At 37.6% G+C, this 17824-nt stretch overlaps 1 protein-coding gene across 5 annotated transcripts; it reads left to right on the top strand.

Annotated features, from left to right (window-relative positions):
• The first annotated feature begins 158 nt into the window (after positions 1-158).
• On the top strand, positions 159-17596 carry LOC129356195 (mitochondrial carnitine/acylcarnitine carrier protein-like). 5 transcript variants are annotated; one of them, XM_055025819.1, is made up of 19 exons: positions 159-258; positions 476-596; positions 709-827; positions 1735-1827; positions 2412-2539; positions 2624-2714; positions 2804-2921; positions 4183-4255; positions 10708-10710; positions 10911-11158; positions 11245-11277; positions 12695-12834; positions 13390-13496; positions 14155-14308; positions 14387-14488; positions 14566-14640; positions 15041-15106; positions 15191-15329; positions 17296-17596. In XM_055025819.1, the coding sequence occupies exons 3-19, from the start codon at positions 723-725 to the stop codon at positions 17418-17420; spliced, it is 1800 nt and encodes a 599-aa protein (XP_054881794.1). In that variant the 5' UTR covers positions 159-258; positions 476-596; positions 709-722; the 3' UTR covers positions 17421-17596. The 5 variants fall into 5 exon arrangements, with proteins under 5 accessions (XP_054881794.1, XP_054881790.1, XP_054881775.1 ...); XM_055025800.1 differs by lacking the exons at positions 159-258; positions 476-596; positions 709-827; ... (4 more) ...; positions 4183-4255; positions 10708-10710 and adding an exon at positions 7869-7981 and having other exon boundaries at positions 10867-11158; XM_055025794.1 differs by lacking the exons at positions 159-258; positions 476-596; positions 709-827; ... (4 more) ...; positions 4183-4255; positions 10708-10710 and adding an exon at positions 7993-8055 and having other exon boundaries at positions 10867-11158.
• Positions 17597-17824: the final 228 nt, after the last annotated feature.

The following is a 17824-nucleotide window of genomic DNA, read 5'->3' as shown; positions in this document are numbered from 1 at the left end:
AAAAAAACACAATACTCTGTGTGTAATCAAATTTATCCAAAATTCATGTCAAAGTATAATAATTGTAAATAAAACACAAGTTTCAGACGGCAACTGAAAAAGAGAGCAAGCTAACGCTTAGTGGTTACTGTGCTAACCACCAACGGCCAAAAACAACGAACGGCAGTAAAAAAGAAAAGCCAGGAGAAAATAATTTGTTGACTGAACAAATTCATTGGAAGAATAAATAAACCGGTTTTGATCAACTTTTCCATTATGGTAACGTAAAACAACAAAACAAAAAAATACATTTGTTTATTCTGTATGGTTACTACTGCCATGATGATTGGCTAAGTTCTTTATGTTCTTTATTTTTACGCTGTTTATAATAAATAATATATTATAAATAAAAAAGTAATGAGAAGTAATATAAATATCTAAAAATACATCTATATACACCGTAAGACAGCTGAATGTTTCCACCCGGACAATACAGATGTTCGGAGAAAATGGTTGTGTCGCAGTGAAAGCAGTCCGGGTTAAAGTGGGTTAAAGGTCCTTTAGACCGCAGTGACAGCAGGAGCCCTTCATCGGATCTCAGAGGGAAAATAGAGCAGGTGAGGTGTTGTCTGGTCTTTATGACTGTCTCTCTTCGTGTCCCCGCATCTCTCTATGCCTCCCGCGGCGACATTTTGTCGTGTTTTTGTCACCGTCTCTCTCTTTCTGCAGAGCGGGAAGTAAAAATGGCCAAACAGCAGCAGCCGATCAGCCCGATGAAGAACTTCTTCGCTGGAGGTTTCGGAGGGGTTTGCCTGGTTTTCGCCGGTCACCCACTGGACACCATCAAAGTAAACAATGCTAAATGTTGTGTCTGTGTTTGTCACCGCTTTTTACTTGGGGAAACAATCAGCAAAGAGCATCCGGGTTCAGCAGAGACTGACTATAAACACAAAACGGGCTGCAGCGTCTAAGTCCTGCTGCTGCAAACCTTTGACCCAGATTCAAGACGCCACGCGGTTTCTGCTGCTCGGGTTGAAAGGTCACCTGAAAAGTGACCTTTCAACCTGGTCACACCCCCTGAAAAGTGGGGTGTGACCAGATCAACACCTTGAGCTGGTCAAACCTGAAACCTCATTCAGTCTCATACATCAGCTGTGTGGGAGTTTGACTAAATGTAACAAAAGGCAGATTGATTCAGATTCCTGGAAGTGGATTTGATCAGAATTTCACGACTGAATAAGTTCATCACTTCAAGTTTTTAATGTTGTTGAAATAGGGCACAAAAACAATGTTTGTAGCTGATGAAGATTGTCTTCACATTTACAAAATAAAAAAAGACTTGAGATGCATTGTTCAGTTGATAATCTGTTTTTTCTGAAGATTTCTGCTGATAGGTGTTACAATACTAGACACACATAAAATCTCCTTCATCCCCCAGAACAATAAACCAGATACTTATTTAGGGACACCTTAACAATGTTCATACATACAGTTTCCTAAGCTTAGCAGCTATTAGACTCTTAGAATTGCAGAAACTAAGATTTTTTTTTTTTTTTTGCAATAATATTTTTCTTGTAAGAAAGAAAATATGTATGTCAGCCTCAGGCCCCCATTTACCGATGCCTTATGTTGTTTACTTTTTTGTTTGTTTTTTGTTGTTGTTCTTTGGGTGGCATTTTGAAATGTCAATTTCCCCCCAGGGATTAATAAAGTACATTAATTTGTTTATTCATTCATGTTCTTCTTTCCTCTCAGGTGCGTCTACAAACTCAACCTAAACCAAAACCTGGAGAGAGACTCATATATGCTGGAACCTTGGATTGTTTTAAAAAGACCTTAGCCAAAGAGGTTAGCATGCAGACTTATTTTCATTCATTTTTTTTTTAAATTTTGTAATTAAACTGTTATCTAAATTCTTTTACATAACAAAAAAAAATTTTTTTTTAAACATCAGTACGATTTTCCAATTTGTTTGTATTATAATTGATACGTTAGACTTTTGTAGTAATATATAGTAAGACACAATAAAATTCCCCATGGGTTTACATTTTAATAAAGAAAATGTAAAATACACTGAGCAACATATCTGCTCTCCAGTTACTCTACACAGTGGAGTTTTCTTTTTTTAATTCTTCAAATGTATTTTGTTAAACAAGTCTCACAATCTGGGATAAATAAATGACACATTTGATGTCAGAGTGAATCCTTTAGAGCCAGAGGTAAAAAAAAAATAATAATTTGAAACATTCCTTGGTTTTGCTTTATTTTGCTGGTTTGCTCTCTTATATCAGATATGATACATTGGGTAATCGGGTAATTATTGTAAAAAAACAAAAAGATTTTACATATTTTTTTTACAATTTGACATTTTAGTGTTAATAAATGATAATAAAATAGGTATCCTTACTCCCCGTGCTGATGTTTCCTCACAGGGTGTGAAAGGACTCTATAAAGGAATGGCAGCCCCAATAATCGGCGTGACGCCCATGTTTGCCGTCTGTTTCTTTGGGTTCGGACTGGGCAAGAAGCTACAACAGAGGACGCCTGATGATATCCTTACGTAGGTGACTGATTCACCTCAGCTGGCTGTGTTCTCTCTGCAGCCAGCAGCTCTTCCTCATCTTCTTCTTCTGCTCTCCTCCAGGTATCCACAGCTGTTTGCTGCTGGGATGTTATCGGGCGTTTTCACCACAGCCATCATGGCTCCGGGAGAGCGCATCAAATGTCTCCTACAGGTCCGTTCCTGTTCTTAAAACCTGGATTCAAACCTCGAACATGATGTTAAGTGATGTGGGCTAAAGTAAGGTTTTGTGTGAGTTTCCAGATTCAGGCATCGACAGGAGAGGTGAAGTACGCCGGGCCGATGGACTGCGTCAAGCAGCTGTACAAAGAGTCTGGGATCAGAGGAGTTTACAAAGGCACAGCTCTGACCCTCATGAGGGGTTCGTCCTCACTTTTATTACTCTCTGATTTCATTAATATGCAAAGTTCATATTGGGAATTGGGATTGAGCATGGCTGGGATCTGAAACGGGGAGTGTCCAGGTTCTGAAACTTATCTTTACTTACCTGCAAACAAAGGCTCGACCGGCTTGTTTCATTACAGCAGTGATGGGAGAAAAACTCAAGAAATGACAGCTCCTTTGCAGTTTATGGCTTAATAACTTAAACACAACAAATCTCTGTTGCTCCTGCTCTGGATTTGAGGCTGAATCAGCAACTTATGGACGAGGTAGTCCAGCGAAACCAGTCTAAGCAGCTCTGTCCTCAGAAACAATCCTCAGAGTGCAGTTTGGACTTTGGATCTTTGGAGGCCACTTATCTTTACTGCATGCTTTGAATAACACCTGCCACCACCGTTAAATCAGCTATTTGTCCCGTAGAGTTGCATTACCAACTTGTTGGTAGGTTTGTCACAGTAACTAGTTTTTCTGGATGATAAATTGTAAATATTGTTGTTTCGAGACAATTTCCAAGTTGTATATTGATAACAGCATAATAATACAAGTTCACCTTCTCAAAAACCAATAAACTTTAAGAACACTTAACATTGGAGATGGAAGATATTTAAAACTTCAAAATAAAATGCAACAATAAAACAAAACTTAAAAAAACACACACACACAGTTAAAACTATAAATAAAATGGATTATAGAGTCACTGTAAACAAAACTTTCCTTCAAACTATTGGAAGTTATTGAGCTCATTTTAATTCATCATGAGATCAATTTGTTTATTGATTATTGCGACAGGTTTGGTTGTTTGCATGTATTCCAGCTGTTTGATTTAGTACAGATTCATGCAGATAAACTGAGGATCCGTTTTATTATTAGAAATTTTATACACAATTATTAACAAAGATGAAAAAAAATTTCAGTTAAATTTTTTTGAAAATTTTGAACAAAAAATTATCACATCACATAAGACCAACAAATAAGATTTTTAAAATATAAATTGTTTTGGGGGAAGACTGCAGCCTTAATGAAATAAATGCTAAAAATACATTTCTGTGTGTAAAGAATTTAACTCTTTGAACTGATTTACTCAAACTGCCTTTTATTCAGATTTATTGAAATGCACTTGTAGTGTTAAATTATATCATAAATAAATTGCTTTTAAAATATTGATTTGACTGAAAGGTGATTGGAAAATCATATCAGAGAGTTTTAGGGTTATGTTGCTCTTTTTTGAAATTATTTCCTAGATGTCCCAGCGAGCGGCATGTACTTCATGTCTTACGAGTGGCTGAAGAACCTCCTCACACCTGAAGGAAAAAGGTGAGGACTTCCTCTTCCTGTTCCTCACAGGAAGTTCTCCGAGCAGAAAGACGAGCTGTCTTCTCTCCACAGCCACGACGAGCTCAGCATCCCCAGCGTTCTGTTCGCTGGAGGGATGGCCGGGATCTTCAACTGGGCCGTTGCCATTCCCCCCGACGTCCTCAAGTCTCGCTTCCAAACAGGTTTTCTTCTTCAAACGTTACATTCAGTCATTCTTGTTTTTGTTTTGTTTTTTAAATAAATGTATATTGTTTTTATTGCTGAAATGTGGTGCTGGAAAAGCCTGACCTTGAAACTGCTTGAATTTCATTGTGGGAAAAGCTGCCTCTATCATAAAAATCCAGGTGTTTATTTCAGAGGAATCTCACGCCGCATCACGGCGAACCTCAAATCTCTCCCTCTCTCTCCCTCCATCAGCTCCTGAAGGAAAGTATCCCAACGGTTTCAGAGACGTTCTGCGGGAACTGGTCCGAGAGGAAGGCATCGGCTCGCTGTACAAAGGCTTCAACGCCGTCATGCTCAGAGCTTTCCCTGCAAACGCAGTGAGTCTCCATCCTTTTACCTTCAGCTTCATAAAGCTGTAAGAAGGCTTAAAGCAGCTGGATCCACACCTGGAGATGTAGAAGATCATGAAAATGTAAAGACAAAGTCGTGGAAAGTAGGCAGTCGCTTGTAGGATCATTCAAAAGTCGGTGATGAATTTAGGTTGAAGATTTAACCCAGTTTGGTTTTCATATCAGAGCAGTGAAGCACAGAGAGGCTTTGAGCGTCTTTATTAATATTTGTTTGTAAAACAGCTGCTGCACGGAAGAACATTAGAGCTGATCATTTCCTCAGGAGCTAAAGTTATTACAGCTAAACCTGTAAAAATATGTATTACTAGCAGGTCCTTTAAAGTAATTTTCTTTGCTCTATCAGTAATCTGCAGTAAGAAAATATTGTCTTATAATAATCTGTTAAAATTATCCACCAGTACAAAGTCACTAAATCTTATTGTGATTTAATCAAGGGTCATGTTTTTTTTTAAGTTTGTTCATATTTTTACCTACAAAAATAATTATAAAGTTTTTAAAAGTCTTTAAAATCAAGGCTGCATAAATGTTTTAATCTGAGAGTTTGGAAATAAATTCAGGAGTGGTATGTCATAAAGAAAACTTGTTAAAGTTTCTTGTTATAACGAGAAACTTTTTTGTTTTATAAGAGTTTTCTGGTTTTAACAAGATAAAGCTTCTGAATTTGAGGCTTTGCCTCTGCAATAAAAATGAGTTTATTTTGAAACATTTGTTTTTGTAGAAGTCTCTATATGAGCCACATAATGAACCATGTTGGTTTAATCAACATAAGCAACAAAGTTATTGATTAAGCTAATAAATGTGTCACAAATCAGAGTTTCTTTTGGAATATTTCCCCATTTTTAATTCCACATTTTCGTAGCTTGATGTCTAGAGCTGTGAACATAAATTACTTTTGTCAACTTTTAAACGTTTGAAGAAAAACTTGTTTTCTACTTGAGATGTAAAAACAAGTTTAATACAAATTTGAGGGTCATCTGGGACAGAGCTAGTCTTCTTAATGAGCTTATTTAAGCTCTACATAGAAATGTTGAGCACACTAAGCTGCTAGTATAGCCACTCTGAATAATAACAAAAAATACCAAAAAGAAGAAAAAGGCTTTAAAAAGTAACTGGAACAACAGAGTTTAAGTCGAGGCCTAGAAAACTCAGAAAAATGCTTCAGTGTTTGAGACACAAACATGTATAAATTCCTGCATTTAGCCACCTTTAGGCCCATTTTATCAAGCATTACTGACACGTTGGTTGATGTTTTTTCCCCTCCGTCTCCTTAGGCCTGCTTCCTGGGATTTGAGTTGGCGATGAAGTTTCTGAACTGGTTAGCTCCGAACCTGTGACGTCGCCCTCGAGGGGTTTCCTCTGGGAACACCAGGAATAGTCGCTCTCTCACACAGAGAGAATCATGTGAAACGAAGAGCTTTTTATCAGATTTCCAGTAAATTACTTGATTGTTTTTGTTGGTGCTGCAGAGGAACGGTTCAGACCTGCGGAGACGTCGGCTCGACTCCCAACGGTGCCGCCTCGCACGCAAAAACGGAGACAGTTCGAATGTTCTCGCTCCTTTCAGTCTGTTGTTTTATTGTTGGGGTTTTTTAACTAGCAAGGGAGTGAAACGAACATGTGGTGCCTTACCTCCTCTTAGCTGCAGGTAGCAGTGGAACGTTTCAGGTTCTGTCAGCGCCTTCAGCCTGCTACACGTCTCCTTCACTCCAACACTTCACGCCGTCTGTTTAATGTGAAAATGTGAAGGAAACTGTAATAAGAATGGGTGAAGATAACATGTCAGCATGTAAAGAAACTATAAAACTGATCCATCTTTAAGAAAATCCACAGTGCTGCTGCTTCTTTCTACACATTTGTCTCCTTGTTTGAGTCAAAGAATCTCTTCATGCAAACTTCCTAAACAGTCTTTAAAAAAGTTTGAACCTGCTGTGATGCGAATAAGACAAACACATTTCTTTATTAGTTTTCTAATAGGTGAAAAAATGTGTAAATGCTTAAATTTGGGGGTTATATGTAGAAAAAAAGATTTTTAAAAAATGAACATTTGCATCACATATTCTGCAGGTTTTAAAAATCTTAAATGGATTTACTTTATTTTGGACTCTAAGTCTTCAGCTTTTCATAACTAGAGTTAAAAACTATATGAGAAAAATATTTTATGGAATTGTTTTATTAAATTTTCACAACAGAATGACTAAATATATTTAGATTTTTTTTCCGGAACTATTATTTTTTTTCTAAAATATCCTATAATTTTCCTAAACTATCAACAATCCCACAGAAGAAAACATGCTAATCCAATTCTTTCTTTATTTTAAAATCTAAAAACAGAAATTGTAGCTTAAAAACATTACCTACAGAAGATATTTATATATAAAAGCATTTTTTCAAAAGATTATGTAATATTAGCAACTTTAAATGAGTTTAATTCTGCAGATTTGGAAGACAAAAATCAAAAATGGCTTTTTTATTGTAAAGGTTGCAGATTTTTGTCTTAAAGCTGTATTATGTAACTTTTATAAAAGCGTAGTTTCACATTTTTGTTCAAACAATGTTGAAAAAGTAAGAAATTAAACACAATCTGAAAATAAAAAGCTCTTCGGCCTCCTCACAGTCTGCAACAGTGCACCATTCAAAAACAACCAGAGATTCATAGTGCTGTCAATCATGCATGTGTACGTGCTGCTTCATGTGCTAATGGCAGAGAAATAACTTGCTGTATCAGGAAATCTGTGTTCTTGTCATTAGTGGTGATGCTAATTAGCTTTAGCATTCACGACAGGCTAGGTTGAGGTGAACCGGTTGTAGCACAGCAGAGAGAATGTGGGAGGGTCTGAGTAACGCATACATGAGGATGATTGAGAGCGCTAAGATCAGTTGCAGGTTTTTGGAGCAGGCAGAGGAGCTCGATTATGTTACTCACGTTCTACTGTCACAACTTATTGACAGTTTTAACAAATGTGTAAAAAAAAATTGAATAAAAAAAATGCTTTTATAAACTGAGGTACTGCAGCTTTAAATGATGGTTGTCCTCAGCGTTGGTCTCCTGCCAGCTTCAGATGCGTCTCTGCTCCAACCCGGCTGATTAAAACGGTCCAACTATCTGCTCAGCGGGTCAAAGTTCTGCAGAGGCCCGATAAGGAGCCACCAGGTGAGTTGAACCAGGAAATGAACTAAAACATGCTGGACACCGACCGACCGACTCTAGACAGTCTAATTTTGAAGGTTTGGTCATGAATCTCTTATTCTACTGGCTTTTTTGTCTTTTAAGGAAATGTGCTTAAAGTTTGAGAAAATGATGTGAAACATCTTGAATTTAATTTCACTTTTAACTGGCTTTCGTTTCCCTGTGATCATTTAGCACAGAAACTAAGAGTTTCAACTATTTTTATTTTATTTGAAAAGAAAATCATAAAAGACAGAGAGAGAAGCCACTTTAGGAAGAAGTCATTTTTTCTGAGTTCCTCTTAAAATAATTTATCATTTGTTTCTTAAAACCTGGATGAGCTGCGTATCTGTGTCAAGGTGGCATTAATTATCTTTCATGTCTTAATCATTTATTAACCATTTTTGCCAGCCTGGGATAATTGTGAAGCTTAAAACTTCATTCATGAAATCAAGAATTAGCTGCACAAGTTTGATTTATTCTCTTATTAGGGTCAAAATATGCATAAAGACTCAAATATATACAAATAGTCACATAAATGTTTGAGGATGTTTTGCATCTTGTGGGTACTGTAGGCCAAAAAGCTGCAAGTATTTATATTTCAGTATTTATATTTAATCTGAAGAAATAAAATATAGTAGCCAGTTTATTGAAAGCAGCATTTTCACATGTATTTTCTCTTAAATTAAAGTTTGTCTTCATTCATTTGTGGCAGTTTAAGGGATTTCAGAGGAGCAGAGGCAACATTAAAGTATGCGATTAATCTAAAAAGTGTAATGCGTTATTACATAATGCAGAGTAATGTGATTACACTGGTCTCGTACAAAACCAAAATGCAAGTGAAAAACTGAGTGAGGAGAGTCAGACTGCTGAAATCAAATTTCACTTTAAAATCGTTGCGATGAACATTGGATAAAACCAACATAGGATGCAGCATACTTTCTGTATCCACCAACGTACAACAAGTTATAGTCCACATTTCTAAATTATGTTTCAAACAAAATCAGTTATTTTCTTCCTTTCCTGAATGTGAAAACCTGGAAAACTAATTTATTTGGTTTTTTAACTTTCATTTTTTGAAAACGTTTACATTTTTAGATTTGAAGCTTCCAAACTAATCACAACGCTAAAGTATACTCAGATGTTTTTTTACTCATTTGACAGCATTAATACATATATTATATACATATATTTTATATGCATGTCTTGAGTGAAGCGATGCCTCTGTATGAACTGAACAAGACTCTGGCCGTGGCCCCCCGTGGCCCCCCGTGGCCCCCTTCGGGGCCGCCACTGATCAGATTAAAGATCCGATCACTGCAGGAATCCTCTATCAAAAACTGGCTGACTGGTTTGGTTTACTGTGTGATTCCCCACTTGAAAGGGATCATCTCTATGAACCTTCACTGGATTTCACTCAAAGAGCCAGTCTCACCTGCCCTCTGGTTGCTAGGAGACCGCGTCCACCTGGTTCCCATCACTAACAAGCAGGAAGGTGCAGCAGGGGGGCGTGGCTCCCTGAACACTGACGATTCAGCTCAACCAGAATGAGAACGATCCCCGATCATGATGCTGCCTCCTGACCAAAACTTCTCTTTTTCTGCCAGAAAATAAATCTGTCTGCCATCTTTCAATCCCAAAACGGTTCATCTGCACAGATGTTCTCTGTGTGTCATTTTATAGCGATTGGGCCGCCATCAGAGTCAGAACAAGCCTCCATTGGGGTCAAGGAGGGGTCTGTCTTGTCACCCGGTTTTCAAACGTTTTTGTCCCAGCCCAGCGAAACCCGGGATATTTTTAGAAACCTTAAAATGGCTGCTGTCTTCTGCATCCAGCCTGGGTGGAGATAAACTGATGTGAAAGCTCCAGCTTGTACATTTCAACAATCCTGCTGTGTTCAAAGACAGCTTTCTTGTTTTTTCTCTCTCTTTTTTTTTTTTTTTTGCCTTCTCAGTCAGGAGGTTAGAAAGAGTCTTGTGATTCCTTCATTATTTAGCCATTCGCTCCCAAACCCCACATGGTGGATGTCAGGGCTGAAAGCTGGTGATACAACTTTATTAAAAAAAAAAATACATAACAACTTAGAGGTAAGAAAGTAGCTTCTTTTTTTTTGACCAAACATACATTTTAAAATATTTCAGCTAGAATAATAGGACTAATGCCAGATGAAAATGTAGCTTTCCAAGCTAATTTAAAAGCCTGATGTTTTACAATGGCTGAGAGGAGAAACACTTTGCTACATCAAACCACTTAGATGTTTCAAAATGCAGAAACAATTGTACTTTTCACTTTATTCATTTCTAAAACATGACATTGGTGATCTATTGTGACTGCAGGTCATTGTCATCGCTGCAGTTTTCTGAAATCTCTTAAAAAGCTTTTAAAGACTTTATCAACAAGCACAACATGTTCCACAGTAATTATTTACTTTAAACAAGATTTACAGCAAGTTAGATTTGTTTTATTTCAAGTGGGCAAATATTTTTGCACTGGAAACCAGATCAAAATAGTCCGACTGCTGCTCACATCTGTAAAGTTTTGAGGCGCATTCATTTTCTGCTCGATTTTATTTACTTTCATAAGTCACTTGGTGTCATTTAAGCAGTTGAAAACGCTCCTCTTTTCCAAATCATGAAGTTCTGACACATAATCCATTGAACAGCCTTTAATTACAGACGATGCGGGCAGCGCTGGTCGATATTTGCCGGCAGGCTGTGCTAAATAAAGGAATCGATAAAGTGCAGAGGTTTAGAGGAGGAGGAGGAGTCACTGGTTTCTGCTGATGGTTCAAACCTGCTGACATATTTCAGCAGGTTGAGCTCTGAGGAGATCAACTTCGACTGGAAGTTTTTGCTTTTTTATTTTCCCAGGTGTCGAACCAGCGCAGCGTCTGACCCGCCGCTGCCGTCATGAGCAACGTGGAGATCCCGTCCGGCCTGAAGGAGCTGCTGCAGGGCTACACGGTGGAGGTGCTGCGCCGCAGGCCTCCCAACCTGGTGGAGTTCGCCGTGCAGCATTTCACACGAATCCTGGAGAACCAAAAGAACGAGCAGCAAGCCAGGAAGAGCAGCAGCAAGCCCGCCGCCAAGGAGGTCGCGCCTGAGACGGCGTCAAACAAATCTAACGAAAACGACGAAGAGGAGGAGGTGAAGGAGGCTCCCAGTGAGTGTCCCGCCGTCACTTAACAGACGCTGTGGCTGTGTGGAATAGTCAAAGTTTGTTACATTGACCTTTTGCCCTCTCTTCAGAGGCCAAGACTGGGAGAAGTCGCAGAGTCGCAGGTCAGTGAACAGCAGCCGTGTTCATCAACACCACCATAGCAACCCTGCCTGGACGATACATTGTCCTGGAACTTATTGCGATAAACGATAATATTGCTTTGAGGCCATTTTCAAGTAATGTACTAGCAATAATGGCATAAAAATACAAGAAGACATTCTCAATGATCAATAAACTTTAAATTCTAATGAACATCTAAACTCTGGAACAGAAAAACAACAAATATAATGAATCATGAAGTTTCTGTCAACAAAATTTTCTATCAAAAAAAAGGTTTAGTCAAGACCAAAACACCAGACTGACGACTTTTATCAATCAGGTAAAAAGAAAGAAAAAAGAAAAATGATAAATCAAGCAAATTAAATTTTTATTTTCATTTATTATGTGACTAATTAATTTATTGTTCATTTTGACTGACATCACCATTACTAAATTCATGTTTGTAATTTTTATATTCTTTTTTTTTTTACTCTGTTGATGCAAGTGCAGTTTCCAGGTTTTGTGTTTTGAAGTAAATTTTAATTTTTTATGGGTTTTTTTCCATTCCTTTTAAACTGAACGGAGCGATCTGATCCATTTTTTAATGCATTATAATTTGACTTTAAATGTTTTCTGTTCTCTGGTATTGAAACCCCTGAAAATGTTTTATTGCTTTATGTTAGTAGGGATGACGTGCAACAAAAAAAAGAAAAGATGATTTGCACCAGATTTAGGTTATTCTTATTTCCATCACATCATCATCTTCTACTAAATAACATCATGTCCTGTAGATGTACCAGTTTGCATATATGGGATAGAAAAATAGACCTTTTGATAACTTTGTATGACTTATTAAAGTTAAATGGCCAAAACTGGCAAGTAGGAGGTTTAAAAATGATAAAATCGATTAAACAGCTGATTTGTATCTTGATGACTGAAGATGGAAAAGGTGTTTATTTTAAGAAATAGGTTTGTAAATATTGACTCTTTGAGAAATCTTTAAAGAATATTTCTTGTGTATTTTCAACTCTGATAGAGAAATTTAGTTGAAAATGGTAAAAAATTAGAATTCATCTGAATCAATGTTGCTGCCAATTTCTCACGCCTGCAGACATAAATTATTTGCTCCACATTAAATTTGCACATGTGGGTGAAAAAACAATCATCTTGTTGTGGTGGTGGGGACTAAAAAACAGGAACATTTAAAGGGTTAGAAATTCAATTTCTTACTCTGGCAGTCGTTGTTTTAGGGTCACCTTATGAGGAAACAATCTCCTAATTGTTTGATTGACGCCAGTGATCAGTAGACAGGCTGCATTAATAAAACACGTCTTTATTTTCTCTGACAGTCTTTATAAAGACCAGCACTTTTTGTTTTTTTGTTTTTTTTTTTGCGAATCCGGGACAAAACGTCAAACAAGCATGTCTGTTCCTCTGCAGTGTGTGCAGAAGCTTATGACCCTGATGACGATGCGGACGACAACACCGAGCCTCAGGTCGTGCATCCCAAAACAGAACAGCAGCGCCAGCGGCTTCAGGACGCGTGCAAAGACATTCTGCTGTTCAAGACTCTGGAGAAGGTAAACGTAAACACAAACTGAGATCGGCGCTCACATCTGTGACTCAGAGAGGATTTGACTAAAGGTTAAAGAAGCCGAGGCATCAGCCATGTGAGGTAAACGTGACACTTTCTCCAAAACATATCAGAGCCAGGCGTTACTAAATCACTGTTGCAGGTTAAAAAGTATTTTAAAGTCTCATTTCAGACGGTTGGGAAAGAGTAAAGAGGATTGTGGCGATCTATCCAATCAGCAGCAGCAACAAACATTTTAAAGATCTCTGGATGTTCAGATGTGATTTGTTTCATTTCTAAACCAACAGGGTGTGAATGTGGCTTACTGTATAACTCAGTGGTGGAGAAATCAAAGTTTTTCCTTCCTCTGAACTTATCAACACATTAAAACACTTCAAAAGTTACCATCAGTCTTCATTCTGCCTGCGTGTCTCTATTTGTGAGGCCTTGTGCTGTCGGAGACTCCTCGCATTTTAGCATTTGAAAGAGACGCCATCTTAGATAAGACTTGGCAGTAAAACTTGCAGAAAAAAAAATTAATCATTTGCTTATTGTACATCAGGAACAATTCTCTGAGGTTCTGGACGCCATGTTTGAGGTTTTGGTCAAACCTCAGGACCACATCATCGACCAGGGAGACGACGGGGATAATTTCTACGTCATAGACAAGTGAGGAAGAGGTTTTAAGATATACAGATTTGACATGCATAGGGCTGTGTTTGGCAGGATTAGTTCTTCTGAAGACTGAGCAAAAATTCAGACTTTAATCTCAGAATTGTGATTCTTTTTTTCCCAGAATCAGAATTTTAAAAAAATAGTTTATGCACTATTAGGCAAATTTAGTCTTAAAACTCAAATTTACCAATCACTGCACCTTTACAAATCCCACAACAAGGAAGCAACAGTTATGGGATTATTTTCAAAATAATACCATAGTTGACTTACACCTAAGAATGCTTGGACATTAATGTTGACATGGTATGAGAAAAAGTCAGAATTCTTAGTAAAAATTTTGATTCTGGGCAAAAAAGTCAAAATTTAAAAAAAATTCTGAGAAAAAACTGAATTCCAGAAAAAACTAAATTCTGAGAAAAATATCTGAAATCTGAGAAAAAGTCAGAATTCTGAGCAAAAAATCCAAATAAAAAAAATCTGAATTCTGAAAAAAAATATAATTCTGATAAGTCAAAATTCTTAGTAAAAATTAGAATTCTGAACAAAAAGTCAAAATTAAAAAAAAATAAAATTCTGAGAAAAAGGCTCAGAATTTTGTAGATTTGTTTTGGTGGCACTAATCCTCCTCCACACGTCTTCCTTCTCATCCCAGAGGTGTGTACGATATCTTCGTGGCGAAGGACGGCGTGAACGTGTGTGTGGGGAAGTACAACAACAAGGGCAGCTTCGGGGAGCTGGCCCTCATGTACAACACGCCGCGAGCCGCCACCATCGTGGCGACAGAGGAGGGCGCTCTGTGGGGCCTGGTGAGTGAACCACGCCGCCTCGGAGCATCATTGTCTCCCGATGCTCCGTTACACCTGAGGCTGTTTCTGACCCGACAGGATCGAGCCACGTTTCACAGGCTGATCGTGAAAAACAACGCCAAGAAGAGGAGGACGTACGAGGCCTTCATCGAGTGCGTGCCTCTCCTGAACTGTCTCGAGGTTTGTCGCTCGAAAACAATCTTCTCAGAGAGACGCATCAACACATTCATAAATGACGTCCTTCTCCTTCACTTCAGCTCTCTGAGAGGATGAAGATCGTTGATGTTTTAGGAGTGCGAACGTTCAACGATGGAGATCGCATCATAGCACAGGTACAGAAAACATTTCACCAAGAACTCTGGTCTGGTTTTGTTTCGCACATATTACACCTGAAATAAGACGAATCCAACTTACAAGTAACTTTTCCACAAGATCTGGGAGCTTGTTTTAAGTCAATAATTCCTTAATAGTGATGAGAAAGCAGATCATTTCACTGATAACAAGGGAAAAAGTGAAATAATCTGTCAATGAAACTAGCACTTTTTCATCACTACTAAGGACTGACTTAAAACAAGCACCTATATCTTGCAGAAAAGTTACCTGCAAGGTAGTTTTGTCTTTTTTCCAAGTGTACTAACATGTTTGCAATACAAAACTAGACCAAGAATTTTGTGTTTTAAATCGGTTTCAATATTTTAAAAACCTTTATGCCTTTATTTTAAATACCTGCAGGGCGACAAAGCTGACTGTTTCTACATTGTGGAATCAGGGGAGGTGAAGATACTGATCAAAACCAAAGTAACTACGTTTACCATATTCACCTCCGGTCTGTTTTGAGGACAAGCAGTTCTGCAGCCTGACGTGTTTCTGTGTTTGCTGCAGACGAAGTCGGGGAAGCAGGACAACACAGAGGTGGAGGTGGCTCGTTGCTCCAGGGGGCAATACTTTGGAGAGCTGGCGCTGGTCACCAACAAACCTCGCGCAGCGTCCGTCTACGCTGTGGGAGAAACCAAATGTTTAGGTTCGTCAAACACCAAACATAAACCTTGTAAACCTGGATTATTTCTAGAGATTTTAGTTTGAGTGAAGATCGAGTCCAATAAATTCATTTTCAGGAGGAAATCGGGATAATTTCTCTTTGTTGAACCTTCATATTCTCTGTACTGACATTTCTATTATTCTTTTATTGCTTCATTTCAATCGCATACTTAATTATCTACCTTGCTGTGCTCAAACATGCATTCTTCTTGAACTTCATATTTTAATTCTAGTCACATTTTGACTACTTTTCAGAGTATTTTAGTGGGATGTTATCGGATACACCAACACAAAATGCCACATAATAGTGAAGTTTTCCACATTTTGTAGCAAAATAAATAAATAAATACATTGACTATAAATCTGTGTAATTTAGCCTCATGCACCAAACAGGTCAAGGACTAAGTTGGAGGGACGGCAAGTTAGAAAACATTATTTTTCATTTTTTAAATTATGTACTATCACTCTGAAATCTGGATTAATGTTTTTATTATCACTGCACTGTTTGAATTTTCCTGGGAAGCACTTTGATTATTTTTAGCTGTGAATGGTGCCATATAAATAAATTTTAATAAAAACCTGGTTATTGCCAGGAAGATGGTTCTCTGGCCACATGAACCAAAATTAAACCTTTTGGCAAGGAAAACATTTGATGAAATCAGATTGTCTCTACCGTGGAACAGGCAGGTGGGATTCGTTTTCCTCTGCAGGGACAGGAGAGCTCTAAAAACTGAACAACTCTGAGAGAAAACCTGTAAAAACAAGATACTTGAGACTTCAGTTGGCATGTTAGAACGGTCCAGTCAAAGTCCAGACCCAAATCTAATTCAGAATCTAAGCCAAGACTCCAAAATGTATCTTTACAGACTCTCATCATTCAATCTGCTTAGAAATGATCTAGTAGAAAGACAACCAAAAGAAAAAAATGAGTTTTAACTGTAAAATATTTTTATGTTACTTTGTGTTGGTTTATCACATGTAATCCCATTGATGTGAACTTTGTTTTCAAGACTGTTCTAATCAAACCAGGGGTTATTTTTGTGTCTGCGTTTGATTTTAAACAGCAACCCTTTCAGTTTGTCACAGAGCAAATGTTGCAGGCTGAATGTCATCCATAAAACTGGGAGGGGGGAAAAAAACGTCCTACAAATCAATCAGTTTCATTGATTTGATCATTGATGAAAACAGATTTTGACCTTCCATCACCACAAAGCCAGGCGTAGTCAGGTTAAGAATAAAACATTTCAATCACAGAAACACAAAACAGAAATGTTTTCACCTGGATTCTCCCGTTTTCACTAAATAAAACCAGGCTGCTCCTCTGCTGCTTGTTTTATAACTGGCCAATAAATGTCACATAAGCATATTCAGAGTTGACCAGTTACATTTACGCAATTACTTGAGTGACTTGTTTTGTCAAAATGTACTTAAATGAGTATTTCTACTATGCTGTATTTTTATTTTTATTGTACTTGAGTCATTTTATTATGACTCTTACTTGAGTAAAATTTCTACACACTGAATGAAGAACAAACATCGTCTAGCCAAAGTCAAACATATTCTTTTTTCGGATTTTGTGTTAGTTATATGAATTATTGTCATTTTGGTCGTTAAAACACCAACATTTCTACTTTATATTTCTGTTCATGTAATTTTAAATTATTAAATGATTGATCACTACTTGAATTGACCTTTTATCAAACTTTTTTTTTACTAGTAATTCAGTCATTTCTTGGATGGCTACATTTTACTTTTACTTTATTAAAACATGTTAAAGTCGTGGTGCTTTTACTGAAGCACAATTTTTGGCCACTCTTGTATTCAATTACATTTACTTGAGCAACTTTTCTGTGAAAATGTACTTTTAGGAGTATTTCTGCCACACTGTTTGTTTCTCTCGTACTTGAGTGATTCTGGTCGTTGAAATGCCAAATGAAATTGTGTTTCAGTGATTGACGTCCAGGCCTTTGAGCGCCTGCTTGGTCCCTGCATGGACATCATGAAGAGAAACATCTCCCAGTACGAGGACCAGCTGGTGGCGCTGTTCGGCTCCAGTGAGGATTTGAAACACTAGGACTGGGCCCCGAACCAGCGAGTGAATGCTAGCACGATGTAGCCGCTTCCTGTTCACAAACCGTTCCCCTGTTTGACTTTATACCGACATACAAAGCTAACCGCTGTTTCTCTGTGTGTGTGAATCCATCAAAAATAATGTTTTACCGTCGAAATAAAACATAGCGTGAAAACCAAGGATGTGAGGCTGGGCTTTATTTATAATATTTACACTTGAATTTGTCAATTTTTTTATGCTAGCAAGTATTTAAGTAAATTAATTTGGTTTATTCTTAATGGCACTTTCCATAAAAATAGTCATCTCGGTTGTTAAATGTTTTTTACAGATCTGACACGTTGTGATATTATTTCATATCTATAATATATCTTAAGTATCTACATCCAACGTGTTTTAATGTCAATATT

The sequence above is a fragment of the Poeciliopsis prolifica genome, unplaced genomic scaffold (assembly GCF_027474105.1).
Source record: "Poeciliopsis prolifica strain line A6 unplaced genomic scaffold, Auburn_PproV2 SCAFFOLD003, whole genome shotgun sequence".
Taxonomy (NCBI): Eukaryota; Metazoa; Chordata; class Actinopteri; order Cyprinodontiformes; family Poeciliidae; genus Poeciliopsis; species Poeciliopsis prolifica.
This window is presented reverse-complemented; position numbering and strand designations above follow the sequence as displayed.

What these genes read in the sequence shown, in the direction of transcription:
- LOC129356195 (XM_055025819.1), top strand. Translation starts at nt 723, where the DNA reads ATGGCCAAACAGCAGCAGCCGATCAGCCCGATGAAGAACTTCTTCGCT. An exon ending in AATTTCTACGTCATAGACAA is followed by an intron (nt 13,497 to 14,154) that starts GTGAGGAAGAGG and finishes TTCTCATCCCAG; the next exon opens with AGGTGTGTACGATATCTTCG. An exon ending in GGGAGAAACCAAATGTTTAG is followed by an intron (nt 15,330 to 17,295) that starts GTTCGTCAAACA and finishes ATTGTGTTTCAG; the next exon opens with TGATTGACGTCCAGGCCTTT.